This window comes from Copadichromis virginalis, linkage group LG5 (assembly GCF_057382275.1).
Source record: "Copadichromis virginalis isolate Kocher_CV1m ecotype Utaka linkage group LG5, C_Virginalis_male_GT1.1, whole genome shotgun sequence".
NCBI classification, from domain to species: Eukaryota; Metazoa; Chordata; class Actinopteri; order Cichliformes; family Cichlidae; genus Copadichromis; species Copadichromis virginalis.
In genome coordinates, this window is record NC_140622.1 from 16,834,417 (window position 1) to 16,852,807 (window position 18,391).

An 18,391-nucleotide genomic window follows, 5' to 3' on the forward strand; every position below is an offset into this window, starting at 1 on the left:
TCTAAAGCAAAGATCATTTGGTTCACTGGCTTGTTTTTATCTTTGGCAGCAGAATGGAGCCCCGTCTGGAGCTGTGCCATCATTTATCAAAAGAGACAACAGGTGTTGCAGTGGTTCATTGTTGATCCTATGAGGGGTTCGCTGTTGCACTGAAAAGAAATATGTGATGTAACTGCAGCAGCTTACTGTTTAGTTCCTCGTTGTAAGTCAGTGATCCAAAAAAGAAGAGTGGATGTGCCAAAACACCGTACGTTGATTAACATGTGAATAAATGATATGTACTGTCATTAAAAAGAATCTTGTTCTTTAAAAATCCATTGTAGTAAGAGATATCTGCTACATATTATCAGGCTTTATGCAGTTATTTATATACATATATAGTTTTTGATGGCTCCAACAGTCAACGCCATGCTGCCACCTAGAGGCAGATACAAATTGCAACCACTAAATTGAGGGATTGAGGGAAAGAAGACAGGGATGCCTGAAATATCCATCATGTATTATTCATAAATGAGCATCAGGGAGTAGATAACTCCAGTACACACACTAGCGCACATATACACACACACAGATCTAATCGCACCCATCTTTTGATCTGCATTGGAGGGGCAAATAAGGACAGCTGCCCAAAACTAAGTGGCTTGTTGACTTAAGTACTGCTTCATTTCTTCTTCTCGCTTCTCCACATGTCCTAATTTGTTCACACAGCTCTCTGCCTTTTCCCCCTCCCAGCACTTCTGGTTTGATCACTGACTTGATCCCTCAATGGTCAAAGGGGTTTTTATTGGCATTAGACCTCTGACACTTAGACTGGTGTTTGGCGTTTGTTATCCTCTCTGAAAAAATGAGCCGGCTACATACTGAACCTGTAAATGAATACAGCTAGTTTAAAGTTTAGAAATATCTTTGAGTAGTAAATATCTTGCAAAGTAAGCAAATTGTACATTCAAGGGGTATTTACTTAAAGTTGTTGCAGCAGTTGTATCAGTCTTCATGAAGTCAGTTTTCAGTGTAGATTCTGAACACTAGAGGGTGCCATTACACACTCTTAGATGTATATGAGTTAATACTACAATATGTTACTGGAAAATTTGACCTGAAAGTATGAAAGGACAGAAAATGATGACAGATGTTTGGTTCTTTGTTGATGTTTTGTTTTGTTTTCTGCCAGGTGCTGGAAGCAGCCTGCATCAGAAATGTTCCAGTGTCAAGCAGCGCATCATCTCCTCCAAGCAGGAGTCAGGAGCAGCAGCAGGAGGGGGAACTGCAGTCAGTACCAATGTAGCAGCAGGCCAGAGAGCTGAGGAAGCAGATGGCACCGAGGTCCAGAACAGCGACGTGTCAGAGGGCCAGACAGAGCCCAATCCTGGAGGGGGGAGGAGCAGAGCAGGTGGAGGAGAGAGGAGGAATGGCAGGATAACCAAACCCTCCTTACTCCCACAGAGCAGCATGGAGGTGTCTTCTTCTACTTCCACCAACCAGGTAGAGGTCCCTGACACCACACAGAGCTCCCCGCTGTCAATCACCAGTGACATGGCTGACAGTCCTGCTCTTGCAATTGGAGCGGGCTTATCACAGAGCACAGCTGTGTTCATGTCTGAGGTCACCACGCTCACTGGGGATTCGGTTTATTCCGCCGGCCACACCCACCTGCTGGCAGCTACCCACGACAGTGCCACCGCTGGGATTCTGTTAGCTGTTGCCCCTGAAAACCAGAGATTTGCATCGTTTCCTGGTGGAGTAGGATTGGGCGAGGGAGGAGAGTTGGTTCTGTCCAGCTCTTTAGACTCTGGTGGAGCAGTCAGCCTTCCTGAAACCACCATGACCTTTGACCCCGATTGCTTCCTCAACAATCCCAAGCAGGGCCAGACATACGGAGGAGGTGGAGGGAAGACTGAGGGCTGTAACGGTGATGATGGAGGCCTCCACTGTTCCTCTAATGGCTTTGTCTACAGCCCAACCCTCGTCAACAACATCAAGACGGAAGCTACACCCCTAGAACAACCCCTGTCCACTCAGAGTAGCTACGTAGGAGAAGGAGCTGGCCTCAGCCCCAGCACCACGCTGGAGCAAATGGATTTCAGTGCCGTCATGTCATCAGCCTGTGTCCCAACCCTGACCCAGCCTTCACACCACCCTTCCCCGAGCCTCTTCCTCCAGGCCTCCCCTCAAACAAGCCAGCCCTCCCAGCTGCAGACCAACAGTACTGAGGCAACCCAGGAATCTGGCGAGGCCCAGGCTTACATAGGCCTGCCCACGGTGCCAACAGACTCTTCAGTTGCCAATGGAGACTCACATACACACCTCCATCAACCCAGGACAGACCAGCAGGCCCTGTGTGCAAGGAATGGGAAAGGATCAGCAGTGGGTTCCTTTCCCCTGACACCGCAGGATACCACTGTCGACCAGTCAGGCAGCAGAGGACACCAGGAGGTCGGAGGCCTAGACAAGCCTGCTGAGAATGGGGGAGCGTTACTCCTCAAGACCGGAGATCCTCGTGAAGCTTATGCCAGTGTTGACACAGAGCACTACCTCCAACACACAGATGACAACGGAGGAGAGGAAGGCGGAGGAGGTGGCGGAGGAGGAGGAGGGGAAAATGAGATCCTTTGTAATGGTGTGAGCTTGTCAGGGGCAAGCAGCTCAGTGGTGGCCAGTCCTCAGTCAATGGCTACAGGCGCAACCATTGAGGGGGCGCTCTACAGCTCTCCACTTCCTCAGCAAGGTGGGGGGGTGTCAGCTGCAACAGCTGGAGCAGGAACAGCCATCAGTCTGGAAGGCTTTGAGGCTTCTTTTGGAAGCCAGTTTTCTGATCTCATCAATGATTTTATCTCAGTTGAAGGGTCTGGGAACGGGGTCGGGGCAGCTGTCAATGGGGTTCTGATGCCCCAGGAGGGGGCAGCAGGAGAGGAGCAGGGCACAGCAGCAGGCCACTTGCAAGGCTCTGAGGTGGAGCAGGGAGCTTTGGGATTGCTCCAGGAGACTGGGAGGCTGTTTGGCGTGACAGACTACTCCCCAGAGTGGTCTTATCCAGAGGTTAGTAAACCCAACTTGATTGTCATTCATAATTATTCCCTACAGTGAAATTAGTCTTTGCAGCACATGACTGAAGGTGGCTCATATGAACGTTAAGTACTGAAATCATGCTGAGCACAATTTGTACCGCCAGCTTGCTTGTGTGGTCATTAAGGAGACAGAATATTTCAGACTCAGCTGACTGGATTTTGATGAAATTTCAATATTTAACTGATTCTTCAGGATAGCCTCATTAATTTACCCATGTACCATTTCTAATATTCCAGACACCAGTCTGTGATATAATTACCACAAATACTTAAGATAAGACTGCATCTTACCGCCATCATTTCCAAAAGCTATGGTGTACCGAATTTTATGGCAGATTGAAACTGCCAAAATTTAAATTAAAGAAATATCAGAAATAAAGAAACTGAGTTAAATACCACATAAACGACTTTGTAACATAAATTGATATTTTAGTTTTACCTTTATTTTCATCTCTCTATATTTGTATTTTTCTCATCTACTACAGACATCACAGTTTATTTATGTACATTTTAAAATTAGGAATATTGTACAAAGGTAAATAAATACAAAAGGCAAAGCAAATCAATTCAGTTTACATTTTATTAATGACTTATTGTGTGCACTTTTAATATTACTTTTCATACATTTAAAAGCATATTTGTATTTATTTAATAACTCCTTTATTTAACTATTTATTATTTTGGCAGTTTTAATCATCCATAAAAGTCTGCTACTGTGTTTTTACAGCTTTCATTTGAATCATCACCAATACATCCTTTTCAGGTTTAGGTTTCCTAAAGAAACAACAACAGTTTTCTCCAAAGGCCAGTGATCCATTTTTGCACTAAATGCCTCCTTAATTTGCCGGCAATAATGATCTTTATGTATTGCATTATTTTTAGCTACACTGGCAGGAACACAGAACAGCTTCATTCAGACAGTTCAAGCTAATTTGCTTTGCTTTGATGTAAGGCGTAGCACAGCCTCTAGGGGCTGCTAGCAGTCACGGATCTGTCATTGCCAAAGTAGCAGGTAGCCTACTTTGTGAATGAAGAAGAATGAAGACGAAAGCAAATATTTAGGCGCCTGGGTCCCGGACATTTGTCTTAGTCACAGATGGGGGTTTTGATAGAAATAAGGCATTCTGCATACTAACACACATACACACATCGAGTGAAGTGTCTCATTTCTCTAAGACTGTTGTTTAAACTTATACTCTGTAGCAGTGTACTGTAAACACACACACACAAAAAGCTACACTGTGTGATATTACTCTGAGACATTTACCTGTCTGCTGCAGGGTGGAGTGAAGGTGCTCATAACAGGTCCATGGTTGGAGTCAAGCAGTGAGTACAGCTGTCTTTTCGACCATATCAGCGTCCCCGCTGCCCTCATTCAGCCCGGGGTGCTGCGCTGCTATTGTCCAGGTAACACACTTGTGCTTGTGAAGACTCTGTTTTGTCTGTTTGTTTGTTTTTGTTTTGAATGCCTTGGTATTTCTTTGCAAAGCACTTTGTGAGCTTTACTTACTTTAGTCTCTCACAACTCACACTTTCCTTTATTTATAAATTCAAACCTTGGTCTGACCTTGATAATAAGCAACTTTTGAAGAAAGGAAGACCCTGACAGGGTTGCTTTTCAGGAGATGCAATCATTTTAATATTACAAGATGATACAAATGAACACAACGGGGGTTTTTTTATTTGTTTATTTTTTTAGGATTAAGTAAATGATACTTGACTATCAGGCTGTTTGATCAGTGTGATTGGGGTAAAGTTCAAGGAAATACTGACTTGCATAAGCATAACATTCACAATATATAATCTGTGATTGACTAACAAACTTTCCTTAAGTTAGCCTTTGACATTTACCACTGCAGTTCATCCACTGCTCCACGCTCCAACACCTTTTTGATATCCGTCTATTTCCAGCCCATGACACAGGACTAGTGATGCTGCAGGTAGCTATGGGCGGTGAGGTCATCTCTTCCTCTGTGGTGTTTGAATACAAGGCACGTGACCTTCCAGCCCTCCCATCTTCTCAGCATGACTGGCTGTCCCTGGATGGTGAGGACCACAATTTTCTGTGTACTGACGGCTGCACTTGTTTCAGTGACTTTAGCATGTAACTGGCTTATTGTATACACAGAGTGCTGATATAAACCTGAGTTTTGTAAAAACTCAGGTGTGTGTGTGTGTGTGTGTGTGTGTGTGTGTGTGTGTGTGTGTGTGTGTGTGTGTGTGTGTGTGTGTGTGTGTGTGTGTGTGTGTGATGCTGCCACTTTGCTACTCTGTTCTATTCCCTGATTCTCACATCCTGGTGTGAGATGCTTTTTGTTTGTTTGTTTTTCTGTACTCAGTGTAATCCTGACCAGTTTTTCCCGCTGCTTTTCTTTAGTGCGTCTCTTCTAGCAAGCAGCTGTTTTTTCCGTAACCCTCCGCCTGCATGCAAATTGTATCTAGCAGTAAACTGTTTTGATGCCTGTTGTTTCAATAGCGCAGGCATGTACCAGGCTCTTTCATCTTCACTGACAGCATTCATAGAGATGTTCGGCTTTGCCTGGTTGGCTTTGTTTTGGGCAGAGTCGCTTATTACTGAGTCTTGTTTGCATAAAGGATTGTTTTGTTTGAGCTGTAGATGTTCTCTGTGAGTTAAAAAAAAAAAGTACTTTAAAGGTGATAGAGAAAAATGAAACTTTCTTTGAGTGATCTGGAGGAAGGGGGGGGGGGCGCTTTTGTGTGCAAAATATATCTCTTGATACAAATGCAGTCCGGAAACGCACGGGTCTCCTCGGTAAAGGCATGTCCTGGGTCTGCGTTCGCCCCCGTCTCTGCCTTGCGCAATGCGGCAATGCGGCTCCCCGCAGCAGGCTGGCTGATTTCTTTTTTTTTTTTTTTTTTTTTTTTTTTTTTTTTTTTTTTGCCTTGCTAGAATGAAGGGCAAGGACATAAAGGCACAATCGCGGACCATTTGACAGACAAAATGCTGGGCACCGCTGGCAGTGGCGCTGTGCAGCCCGTGCTATATTTAGACTCTGCGACTGACTGTGAGCGGAGATAGCGGGCTTGGCGCGTTTCCCCCTCTCTTGTCCTTTGTTTGGCAGAGGCTCAAAGTATGTGAAGCATACAGATAAATAACTACAATCAAACACCCGTAGCACCCGGCTTTGTCACACGCCGTTGCTCCAGTGTGTGCAGACATGCTGACGACCGAGCCTCCTGCAGCTCCGAGTCTGGCGGGCGGATTTGAAGCGCGCTGTTTTGCCAGACATAAAGTGGAGACTGCTCGCTCCCTCTCTCCTTCTCTCTTGCTCTGTCGCTCGCTCGCTCTCTTGCTCTCTCCCTGCACTTAGCTGTGTTTTTTTGCACGGCTGGAGTAGCAACGTGTGAGTCGCACACTTCAAACTAACGGGGTTGAAGCGGGAACAAGAACAAAGAGAGAAGCAGATAGAGAGAGACTCGCTGTTTGGGTTCGTAGCTTATTTGATTTGTTGATGTTTTTTCACTGGTCTTTGTAGCTCAGCTGAGTTTTTTTTCTTGTGTTGTAGATGGACATAAACGTCCCAATTTTTCAGTTTAATTCAGAGCTGTGGAGCCTTTGCTAGGTTTCCATCCCACGTTTTCTGTCAGTTTCTTTTTTTAATTTCAGTAGTTTCCATGTGGTTGCCCTGCCAGTCGATTTTAAACAAATGCAGGTGAAGCTGCCACACGATGCCGTCACGCTGGCTCCCAGCCTATTTGAGTTGAGTTGTAGAATTGTGGATGAAGCTTGTCTGGTTGACCTGTTCGGTTTCAGCACCACCAGGAGTGGACAGAGCCTCTGAACACTAAGAAGCTCATGTAGAGAGGCCCTGATCAAAACAAGCATATAGAAGAGTGTGGGGATGCTGATGTGCAGATGTGTTGTTTGTGGAACATTTGGGCATGTTTGGATGACAAGAATTCTCAGTGACCTGTGTGTAACAATAAAAAACCCCGAAAGCATTTTACTTTTTGGTAGAGTTTTGGCACAAGTTTGATCATCAAAAGCATATTTAGCGATGTGCTATAACACTGGAGACTTTCAAATTTGGTGTTTTTGTTTGTCACTTTGGCCAAATCTCAAAGGAAATCAGGAAGTCTGAACAGCACAGTAAATTCACAGGTACCAGGGATAATTATTGTCAAGCAAACTCTTAAAAATCAGAGAAGAAAAGAGTTCAACAGGTGAAAATGTGTCGATATAATGAAAATGCGGTTTCTTGCTTATGTCTTGCTTCTTGTTTATAAGATAATGTAATAACTGTGCGAAATAAGACTAATATTAGCAGCAGTAATTATAAGGCCAAGTAGAAAATTAATTACAAAATAATAAATTCAAGATTTTATTGAACAGTTAAAAAGGGGAATAAAATGACCCATTTAACTGCATATTTTCAATTAATATCTTCAATTATGGGATTTTATTGTATTAGCTTTTTCTATTAACCAGAAATTAATACTGTAGCAGATATCAGGGTCTATTCTTTTTCTGTGTGTGTGTGAGAGTGTTTACATGCTGATGCGTTGGTGATAATAGGTGAGGACAGGTGTTTCTGATGTGTTTGGCTGCTAAAACTATTGGAGTGTTTTTGCCTTGTAGTCAGCTGAGCTGTTTTGCTCTGGGATTGGCAGAGTGGAGTGGGAGGAGCCTGAGCCCTTCTGTCACTGTCATGGCCCCACCCACCTCTGGTTCAGTCTTTGTGCTTCAGGCAGCAGAAAGAAAAATAGGAGTGAAATGAGAGCAGAGCAGAAATAGAGACTCTGTGAGAGAGCAGCAGGTGGAATGACATAATGTGCACTGCAGCAAAAACCGCAGCAGCCCTGAAACAAAGGGTCACATGCAACCCTGCTACAGACATAAATCTGCATTGCATACATGCTTATTTACACTCTTACACTCTTGTTGATAATAATGGGAGTCATTAGATTTCAGCCAGTATTGAATCCCTTCTGCTTTTAAGCTTCTCTATAGCATTTATTGAACTCTCACATGGATTTCCCTAATGCCACAGTTTGGTGGTGCTTACAGCTTTAAATGTCCCACCTTCATTTCTGTAGATACCCAGTTCAGGATGTCTATCTTGGAGCGTTTGGAGCAGATGGAACAGAGGATGGCTGAGATAACCAATCAAAATCCCAGCTCAGAAGCCATGGCAACAAAGGGAGGAGGAGTGGAGGGAGGAGGAGCTACTGATCAGCAGTCTCAAGTAAGGCTGTTGTGCCTCTTACGATGAAAGTTCCCTTTAGAGCTTTAAAATGTGAAGGCGCACCATAAGAGAAGTGCTGAAAAACATGTGAAACCAAATTCAACTGTTTAAATTTAAAAGCAGCACCATGTGAAGTCATCGTATGCACAAGCAATACATGTAAGCCAAAAGCTCAGACTCCTCTAACACACTGTTTCACATATATTTTTCTACTTTGAGCTCTAGATGATGTCAAAGAGAGGGGATATCCCTAATATGTGGTCATCTTGGGGCAGCTGTGACAATTCGGAGTGCTCTTCAAACCTTCTGTTTGCAAGTGTCAGCCAATTAAAGGAACAAAAACAAGTTGTTTTTCCTTGACTGATAATGAGCTGAATTTACAAGACAAACTTACAAAGCCTACTTAACAACACAAATACAAGAATCTGGCCCTGTCCACATACAAAACTGATCATTCTTTAGTGAAGTGCTCAAAAGCAGTATTAGTTGCAAGGCTTTTTACTGGTTTTCCTTATATTGCAAAGGTGTTGCAGTATGGCAGAAAAGTTAGTGACACCTTGAAATATATTTTTAGCATTTGGAAAAGAGGTTGACCTAGTCTATTGTTTTATTTTACAATCTTCTAGATCTCTCCTGATCAGGGGTCATTCGAAGGTCGTGTGGTGGTGGTGTGTGAGAAGATGATGTCTCAGCCGTGCTGGGCTTCTTCTAATCAGCTCGTCCACAGTAAGAACTCCAGAGGAATGACTTTACTGCATCTGGCTGCAGCTCAGGGTTATGCGGGACTCATTCAGACACTCATTCGCTGGCGGTGAGGAACACACAATTACAACATGCCATCTTGACGGCACAAACTGGAATGCCAGTAATTTTAATGCTATTTGTGTTTCTTCGCAGCACAAAGCATGCTGACAGTATTGACCTCGAGCTGGAAGTAGATCCTCTGAACGTAGACCACTTCTCTTGCACTCCATTGGTGAGCAACCAGTGCTTTTTTGTGCATATTGCTTTCTTTCCATTCCTCTGTGTGTGTGACAGTTGTTTTCCTTGGACTTCCATAGATGTGGGCTTGTGCTCTGGGCCATACTGAGGCGGCATTGGTGCTTTACCAGTGGGATCCAAGAGCTCTAGCTATTCCTGATTCACTGGGACGCTTGCCGCTAAACATTGCCCGATCCCGGGGCCACACTCGATTGGCTGAGCTCCTAGAGCAACTGCAACATAGTCCTCAAACTCAGGGCCAGCCTGCGGACACTTGGATGGATAGATGGAGAGGAGAGTCACAGACGGGTGGGATGAACAACAGCCCCAGCCCTAACCCAAACTCAGGTTTGTGGTTTCTCAACAACAGGAAAAGTTTTGTTTCACCCTCATAAATAACAAAGTTCTATTTATCCTCTGTCTTTTATTGTGGAGATTCTATTTACTAACTTCAGCCACCAACCTTTAATTATGAAAGTGTATGGATTTTCACTGATATATAGCTGGTTAGTTTAACTTAATATAGAGAGAATAGAAAATGTACCTAGATAACATGAGCCACCTCCCAGCATGACTTAAGCCCTCCTCATTAGCATTAGTGTTTAAAAATGTAGTGAGGTGTTTTTTGGATGGTAGTAACTTCCTCTTTACTGGTTTTGTAGAAATTGCACCAGGAATCGTTTAAACATAACCCAAAAACTATGACTTCATAGTTTTTGTTTTACACGTTAGGTTTTTGTTCCGTTTGTATAGAGGGAGCTTTAAAGGTGTTGGTAGGCAGTCAGACTTTCTTTTCCTGAGCTAAGCTATCCTACTGCTGACTTTATTTATATACAAACTGATTCTGAAAATTTTGTTTGACAATCCAACAGTAAATCATTACACAGAAAACTGTAAATGATCACCACTATTTCTGATTTTAGCTGTAAGTGTAAGTGTTATTGTCGCTGTTTTTCCACCATCTTTGTTTCCCCAGAGCTGAGGAGAACCAGGGCAGGAAGCAAGCCAGACAACCAGAGCCAGAGCTGGAGCCAAACAGAACACAGACCCCACAAGGGAACCCAGGGAGAACAGGGAGGTCCACCCCCAGCCAAGAGGCTCAAACCCAACCCAGATTCACAGCAACAGCTAGCTAACTCGATCTCTGGTACCACCCCCCTCAACTCCTCTCCAGGTCCTAATCCTCAACGGTCTCCTCTCTCTAAGCCGCTACAGACGCAACCCACGAACCTCAGCTGTCAGAAGGCACCACTTACCAGGTCCAGCCCCAGCCAGCCTCAGCTTCCTAGTGCCCCATTCTCCCACCTGCAGGCCAGGATAGGGGGAGCTGGAGGGGGCAGCAGGTGGAGTCTGAGACAGACTCTGGGGCAGCGTAGCCTCGCCAGGAAGATTCTAGGAAAGGAGCGATTGGCCGTTCACCTGCGTCAAAGAGTGTTGTCTGACAGGGGAGAGGAAACAGAGCTGTTGACCTATCAGGATAACGCAGATGACTTGCAGGTACAGATTTTTATGTGCAGTGTTGAGTTCGATCTCTAACCAAGCATTCATGCATGAACTGAGTAGCTGATGCAAAGTCAAAAAGTACTCAAAATGGAAGTGGTAAATCATGTATTACTGTGCAGGAGGAAGCTGTAAGTATAAGATTTCAAAGTCTTTGCGATGAGTCATTTAAGTATAGAGTGTTATGTGAGACTTTAAAGAGCTATTCAAAACTTACCCAAAAAACTAAGAGGAAGTAGGTTTTATAAATATTTAGGTAACCTTTCCTTTTCATGATTTGCAGATGGACATCACAATGCTAGCTGATCACATTGTGGAGGCTTCAACTGGCAGACTCAAGCAGGAGGTTATTGAAGCAGAAATTGAATCCAGGAAGGTTGGGATCAGCAGTGATGTCAGATTACTGTCTGGTTACCTTGGTGAGGTGGAAAGGTGAGGTTGACATATTTGCATAAGTTATTGCATTGCTTTTTTGTTTTTTTAACAAACAACCATTCTCAATCTTATTATACTTTAAAAGTAATATTTCTTTTCCTCAGGTTTCTAAACTCCAAACCTCAGACTCCCAGCCCCAAGCCAAATTCTCTCTCAGGGCCAGAGGATCAGCAAAGTCCTCAGGCTAAGCAAGCCCCATCCTCCCCCTCTGAGTGGACCTCCTTTCTTTGTGCAGCTATGAAGGAGGAGAGGTTGAAAACAGATTCCTCCTGTCTAGCCATGACTGAGGCAGAGCAGGGAGAGCTGTATGAGACCATCAGGCATGCTCTGCACTCCCTCAGAAAACACAAGGCCAGTGTAACCTAAACTCCTTTAGAAAAAAAAAACTGAATTTGTCTTTATGCTCAGCCTACAGTGACTCAATGTATTATCCTCAGTTGTATAATCCACATTTGAAAAAAACAAGCTCAATATGATTGCAAACCATTTTACATATACAAAATTTAGACAAACTCTTGTCACTACCACAGGGTCCCATTCAGGAACAACGCAAAGAGATTGCAGCAGTGATTCAGCGCTGTTATAAGAGATACAAGCAGGTAAGAGTTAACAACATGTAGCCAAGATTAGCCTCTAACATGTCGCTCTGCAGTTCAATAGTGAAGTAGTGACACAGCAGTTGTAGTTGTTTCCTTCATAGATGTAAGCTAAATTATCAGGTGAATTTTCACTTTGATTCTCTCTCATACGTGGCTAAATCTGTAGTAAAGAACAACAGATTTCAGTCCACTTGAAAAAGCAAATCTTGCATGTACACGTATGCACTTCTTGTGGGTTTTTTTTTTACCTTGTTGTTCTAATATAGCAATCTGAGAGGAATATATGTAACTTAATGCTGTCATGAACTGAAAGAAAAGATGTTCACATGATGGATTTTGTGTATTCTTGAGATTTTTATTCACTTGCTTCCTGGTCATTATGTAATATAGCAAAAAGTAAGCTCACAGGTCTGTAGTGCATCTGTGGGTCTTATCATGTGCAGACATGTTGCATATTGCAAAAGTATGTCTTTTCTGATCCCAGTGAGTTTTACAGCACTGTTGTCCTCTCTTCCAGTATGCACTTTATAAGAGGATGACCCTGGCAGCCATCTTGATCCAGAGTCGTTTCCGGAGTTTCCATGAACAGAGGAAATTCCAGCAGAGTCGTAGAGCAGCGGTCCTCATCCAGCAATACTACCGCTCCTACAGACACTCTCTCAGGCACGTCTCACACATGCACACACACAAAGGGAATAATTATCTTATGTATAATCTCTTACCCCTCATCTTTGCCTGCAGCAGCCTCCTAACTAAAAAACAGAACCAGGCTGCTCGCAAGATCCTGAGGTTCCTGCTCCGATGCCGCCACAGGTAAGACCTAAAACTCTTAATGCTGATTCAAACACAAGCGCACGCACATCCAAAGACACATGCTTGACGCTTAACAAACCCACTGCCACACATACACACACTACACTATTGCTAATAGTTGGTGTTGTTTTACTGTTCACGTGAAGCCCCTTGATGGACCATAGGCCTCTGAAGCGGGTGAGTCTTCTCTTGCTCTCTTCTCTCACTCCCTCTCTCCTGGTGGCTGATGCCTGTTTGCATGTCAGCAGAGGGAGGGGGAGAGGAGATCCTGGATTATCATCCTTCCATCTCGCTCTCTCTCTCTCTTCTTCCCTCCCTATCACCTTGTCTCTCTCTCTCTCTGTCTCTCTCTCCCTCTCTCTCTCTCTGCCAAATGATGTCAGGACTTGTGCATGACTGACATAGTTAGAGGAGCGATCCCTGCGTATGGTTTTCCTAGGGGCATGTTCTGACTGTAATTGCAAGGGGACTTTAAGTGTATTGCTTGGCCTGCAAGTCTTATTTTTTGTGCCTTGATGGGTGGGGAGAGTAGCAGAAGGGAGAATGTGTGCGTCTGTTGGAAGGAGTTGCTGGGAATTTGCTGAATTACATGCGGCCTTTGGATATGAAAATGAAAAAACAAGACATGCAGTTGCACGCACACTTACACAAATCTCCGACTCTGAGACTAATATGTGTTTGCTCTTCTTCAGGGCCAGAGAGCAGAGAAAGGCCAGGGGTCCTGAGAGCCCACCACCAGGCCCCGCACAGAGCCCCCTCAGCCTGTGAGCAATCTATGTCCCCCTCCATCTTCTCCTTTTTCTGTCTCTTCTCTTCTGCCCTCTCTAAACTCCCTTCCCTTTCCTGACCCTTTTCCCTTGCTTTCTTCTTTCCTCGTCTCCCCTCTTTTCTCTCACTCCCTCTCCCCTCTTCTCTCAAGATGAAAAAAAAAAACTTTTCCCAGACAGACTGAGGACAGGATAGGTGTCCATCATGGCAGCTCAGACAGACAGACTGCTGGGCAGAGCCCAGGGACCTGGCTCTGCCCACAGCACTGATCCTCCTCCCCAGTTTCACTGGGAGGCCATCACATTAACCTCATGGCATTCTTTGCACTCTTCATGGGTATGTTTCTTTGCAAGAGCAAGTCGACGAGTCAAACCAGAGAAAACGAGGAAGCGCCCGACAACGGGATACCGCTGTTCACGGCGGTGGCCGGATGCACCGAAAGGCTCCCGTAATGAACAGCTCGCTCGAGAGAAAGGCTACTTTGACATGCAGAAAACACACAAAGCTTGCTGCGTTTTGTGTCCGAACAAAAATCCATGAAAGAATAAGAAAAACATAAACCAAAAAACTCACTTCTGTGTTGCATTTGCATGCAAGGTTTTTCGCTTATTCCTCCTCTCCATCAATCCCGAAGAGCTACAGTCGCAAATCATTCTGCCGATTTAGTATACCACAGTATCACCAACCACTCTGACTCGCAGGCGTGCAAACCTATTACTCAGTCACCCAATCAAAAAGGGGAGGAACTGCACTTGAATGTAAGAGGGGCATTGTTAGATAAAGGGATGGGGTCTGAATAACGATGTCTTAATTTGTTACATGGACTTTGTATGGAGTCGTTCTCAGAGGCGGCATTTTGCCCGCCCGATGTGGTGTGTCCGTGTTTGTTCAATTCAATGCATGTGTTTGAGCTACGAGCTCCTGCATGCTTGCCAAAACTGCTTTAGTGTTGTTTCTTTTGTATTTCTGTGTAATTGTGTCTCACTTACGTCCTCATCAACTTATCCTTGCCCTGTGTAATGTGAACTGTGTAAGGACAACTTACTTATTTTGGGTGCTTTTGTTTTGTTTGTTTTTTTAAAGGGAAAAAAAAAAACTTTATTTATTTAAGGGTCTGATTATTTATTTAATTGGCTCAAGAGTGGTTGTAGCTCGAGGCTGGTTTTTTCCCCCCCATGTGATGAAATGCGACATGTTCCAATGGTTAAATGTCTCTGTTAGTTTGTTCTTTGCGTGAACCTCTAAATCCTACCTGTGGTTTTGAGGAGAGAGTCACATACCATTGCCTTGACTTCTTCTTGAGTCTGAGAGGTCTCTATGCTTGCTCTGTACAGGACATGGGTCCTATACCTGCCCCTATACAGGGCACTGGTCCCCATATTAGCCCATACGGGCAATCAAATCCATATTTTGGACTATTGCATATTCCTGTATATAAACTGACGAGGTAAGGGGATATGAGGACCCTGAAACTTTTTCATAAGAGGACTGTATTTAAGATTATAAATTATTTTACTCCCATAATGAGAACTTAAGACAGAAACCTGGGTACACAGGATGGCTGTATTGCTTGTAAATAATGTAGATAATACAAACGGATTAACGTGCATGAGATTTAAGACAAAGAAACAGCAAAAAGAACATGTTAGTGGCTATGGACTGTGAGAGGATTTTAACTGCTTCACTTTAAGAGTATCCAGTTATAAGTGTTACTGAAAAGAACATTTTGTTAAAAAGCATGCAACTTGAAAACTCTAATGTTAGAATTATAAGTGGGAAAAACAAAGTTAGCTGAAACAACGATCTTTCAGACAAAACATTTACACTTTGTGCTTTTCGTTTCTTGGCTAGCAAAAATTAAACTCCTTTTGCCAGTAGTGCCAATTATTATGAATGCTATTTTGCCTAACAGTATGTTACGTTGGCGAAACCAACACCCAAAAGATATCGGTAAGATCTACCGAAGCAACACGCAGACAATAAACCGCAGAAGAGATGTAGTGCCAGCGCAGCCGTAGACCTCCTACAAGTTCTGAAGTTTGCCCAAGGCAGGCTTACGTATAGGTGACGATGCACGTGGGGAAATGATGCCAATGGCGATGATGATCGTTTAAATGTGAGTGCAACGACTGACGATGCAAAAGAAAAGAAAAAAAAGGGAAGAGGGCGCTACATTCTTCACAATGTGGTTGTGCTTCAGCAGCATACTAGCTTTTATTAAGATCATTTATCACACCTACAGCGGATCCAACCTGGCCTCCAGTCTAAGCTTTCCATCCTCAAACAGAATGTCCTTCCCCGTTTTGGTTTTGACATATCATTTTCTCCTCATTGTCACTGCCATAATTATACTACATGTACTTTAGACTTATGGAAAGCTCTGTTTAGAAAGTGCCTGCTCAATAACAGAAAAGTGCAAAATAATATCAGGAAGTATCTTATTGTGTGTCCTCTGAAAGGTTTCCAGTTAACCTGTTTGTTTTTTCCTAAATTGTGTGTTTTCAAATGAATCTGACAGTGTTAAACTTGACCTTAGTCTAAGCTGGAAGCTGTAATTGGGAATGTGGTGTGAATGAATGCTCATGGCCTGATTGACGCTGTGTGTCGCTTGCTCGGGCGATTAATTACCCTATTGCCGTTAAGTCCTACTTTTTGTGTGCGTTTTTCAGTAATTAGAAGGGAGAAAACCGCTGAATTCAGCCTCCGTGTACTAAAGTATGAAAGGCACAGTCACGAGTATGTTCGCCCTCCAAGAGGAAGCTGTGTTTTCTTTCACTTTGTCTGCTTTTCCCCTACAAAAAAAATATTTTACAACATTTAAACAAAATCATAACTGGGCTTTTTTTTCCTCATAGAGGACAAAAATATCTTTCACTCACTTCCTTTCTTTGTCTTTCTCCCTGTCTCACAAGGATGTGCATAGACACATAAACGCAAATGTACACACAGGTGCAAAAATAAAACGGCCACACGCTTTCTCTCTGTGCTTATGTCTTCGGGAACAATGAAATCTCTCCCTTAGATTTTACTCAGGGTTGAAGAACAGGGAGATGGTATGTGGAGTGCAATGACTGCTGGCACAGAGTTGTAACACTGCAGGTGACAGGTTGTGTACATTTGGGTGTGTATGTGTACATATTTGAATGTGTCGGGGATACGTCTTCCACTTGTATCCACACTCTTTATAATAGTCTAGAAGCAGCAAATGTGATCTGTTTGCCTTATCTGAGAAGAGAGTGAAAAACACGCTTAAATATGAATTCCATTCAAAGCAAGTAATAGGGTAGGAAAAAAATACTTATGCATTTGCTGTAGTCTTAAACGCACAAGATTCTTAATATAAGAAATTCATAAGTGATACAAAAAATAGGTAATGGCCCCTGAACACCTGAAAAACAAAACAAAGTGAAAAGAGATAGCAGATTGTGAGATTAACAGCTGGAAGATATCGATTGTGTTCCATATGTTTTCTGAGGTTTCATCATACTGAGAGGCAGCCATGGTTTGGACAGTGCTGTTAGGAGCGTTCATACGGTATCACATGAATAACTTCTTAAACTGCCCTTCCTCTCACATCAGCACAACTAAAGGACACTGCTTTTATAATGAACATGAACATACGCACATACACAACAACTTCTAAATGCTCAAGCTTACAGACTACACGCACACGCGAAACTGAACACACAGATTGCAGAAAATCCATCAATATGCTCACGTTTTTGGAGAGGATGGTGACTGTAAAAAGATTATGTAGAGTAGAAGAAGTAAAAAAATAAAAAATAAAATAAAGAAATAAATACATAAATAAAAATAAGAAATGTTGCCATAGTAAACAGCTGGTTAACATGTGCAGAGATGGCCTCTGTTCTCTTAAGTCCGCCTAGAAATGAATGGTATATAACCTTTCAGGCCTTGTTTTGAGAGGGCGTGGCCAAACACCACATTGCATGCTAGAATGGTAGTCCCTCATAGATAATCTATGGCTAGACCTCTCCTTGCCTTCCTCTTCTTTCACTCCCCCCTGGCCCTCCCCGCTTTTCTCCCGCTCTCATCTCCTGCTGTATTCCCACCTTGCCTGCTGTTGTGTTCTCCATGCCTATCTCAGTCTCTCATTCCTTTTTATTTTGTAGCCTAGTTTTTAACTTCTTTTGTTTTACGAACATGCATGCACAAGCATCACTAAATTGTTGATGTTTTAAAAAGAATATTTTGTTGCTGAGGCCATGCAAAGTGTTTTGAATATTGCCCTTATATGTGGAAAATGTCTTCTGAATGCTTTACATAATTTCTGCTGTAAAATGATATCAGAATAAAAAAGAAAATTTGCACTTTAACACATTTCCTGGCTCGTATTTATCCCTCACTGGGTCCCTAATGAGAAACTTGCAGATGCTCTACTGAAGGGATGTCAAACTCATTTTACACTGTGGGCGACATATAGCAGGCCAGACCAGTGAAACTCTCCTCTCTCTCCTATCAGTGTAAACAGGTTTACCTACACACTTGATCGCTGGGATAAGTATTAGAAAAAGAATTGATTTTAACATTCCAGCTCTTTGCCCAGATTGTCTTGTGATTAAAAAACAGAGTTTTTAGTTTATTTACAGAATATGTTCTTTCTTTTTTTTAAATACCGTGGACCTATTATAAAAAAAACAATCAAAAATAGAAGTTTATATAGTAGAAAAAGCAGGAAGGTTTCTGTCATTTAATTATCTGTTACTTTGGTGTAACATGAATGGCCATGGCTGAAATCCTCGTCAGTAGGAAAAGCTGTAAAACTTATGAAAATACAGTTAAAAGTTCATGTTTATTCTATTGCTGTCAAACGATTAAAATTTTTAATTGGATTAATCACAGGGTTGCTGTGGATTAATTTTGATTAATCACGATTAAATATCATTCATTTTTAATCTATATTAATCACATTTCATTTTGCATGAGCAAACAGACTCAAGAAAAAAGGGAATATATACACACCTAAAATGTTTATTGAGCACCTTGAACATTCATGTTAACA

General features: G+C 42.9%; 1 protein-coding gene across 4 annotated transcripts in view; it reads left to right on the forward strand.

Moving 5' to 3' along the window:
• The window catches only part of LOC146709230 (calmodulin-binding transcription activator 1-like), a 56,744-nt gene extending 43,301 nt beyond the window's left edge, over positions 1-13,443 (forward strand). The window contains exons 8-21 of one of the 4 annotated variants that reach the window (XM_085456245.1): positions 1,172-3,036; positions 4,346-4,472; positions 4,977-5,111; positions 8,124-8,272; positions 8,899-9,083; positions 9,170-9,248; positions 9,334-9,601; positions 10,230-10,750; positions 11,037-11,185; positions 11,293-11,539; positions 11,719-11,787; positions 12,305-12,450; positions 12,529-12,600; positions 12,747-13,368. In XM_085456245.1, the coding sequence (XP_085312371.1) occupies positions 1,172-3,036; positions 4,346-4,472; positions 4,977-5,111; positions 8,124-8,272; positions 8,899-9,083; positions 9,170-9,248; positions 9,334-9,601; positions 10,230-10,750; positions 11,037-11,185; positions 11,293-11,539; positions 11,719-11,787; positions 12,305-12,450; positions 12,529-12,600; positions 12,747-12,996 (4,262 nt within the window). In that variant the 3' untranslated portion in view covers positions 12,997-13,368. Of the gene's footprint in view, positions 1-1,171; positions 3,037-4,345; positions 4,473-4,976; positions 5,112-8,123; positions 8,273-8,898; positions 9,084-9,169; positions 9,249-9,333; positions 9,602-10,229; positions 10,751-11,036; positions 11,186-11,292; positions 11,540-11,718; positions 11,788-12,304; positions 12,601-12,746 lie in introns of all 4 variants that reach the window. The other 3 variants (XM_085456246.1, XM_085456247.1, XM_085456248.1) reach the window with 3 other exon arrangements.
• The last annotated feature ends 4,948 nt before the right edge of the window (positions 13,444-18,391 follow it).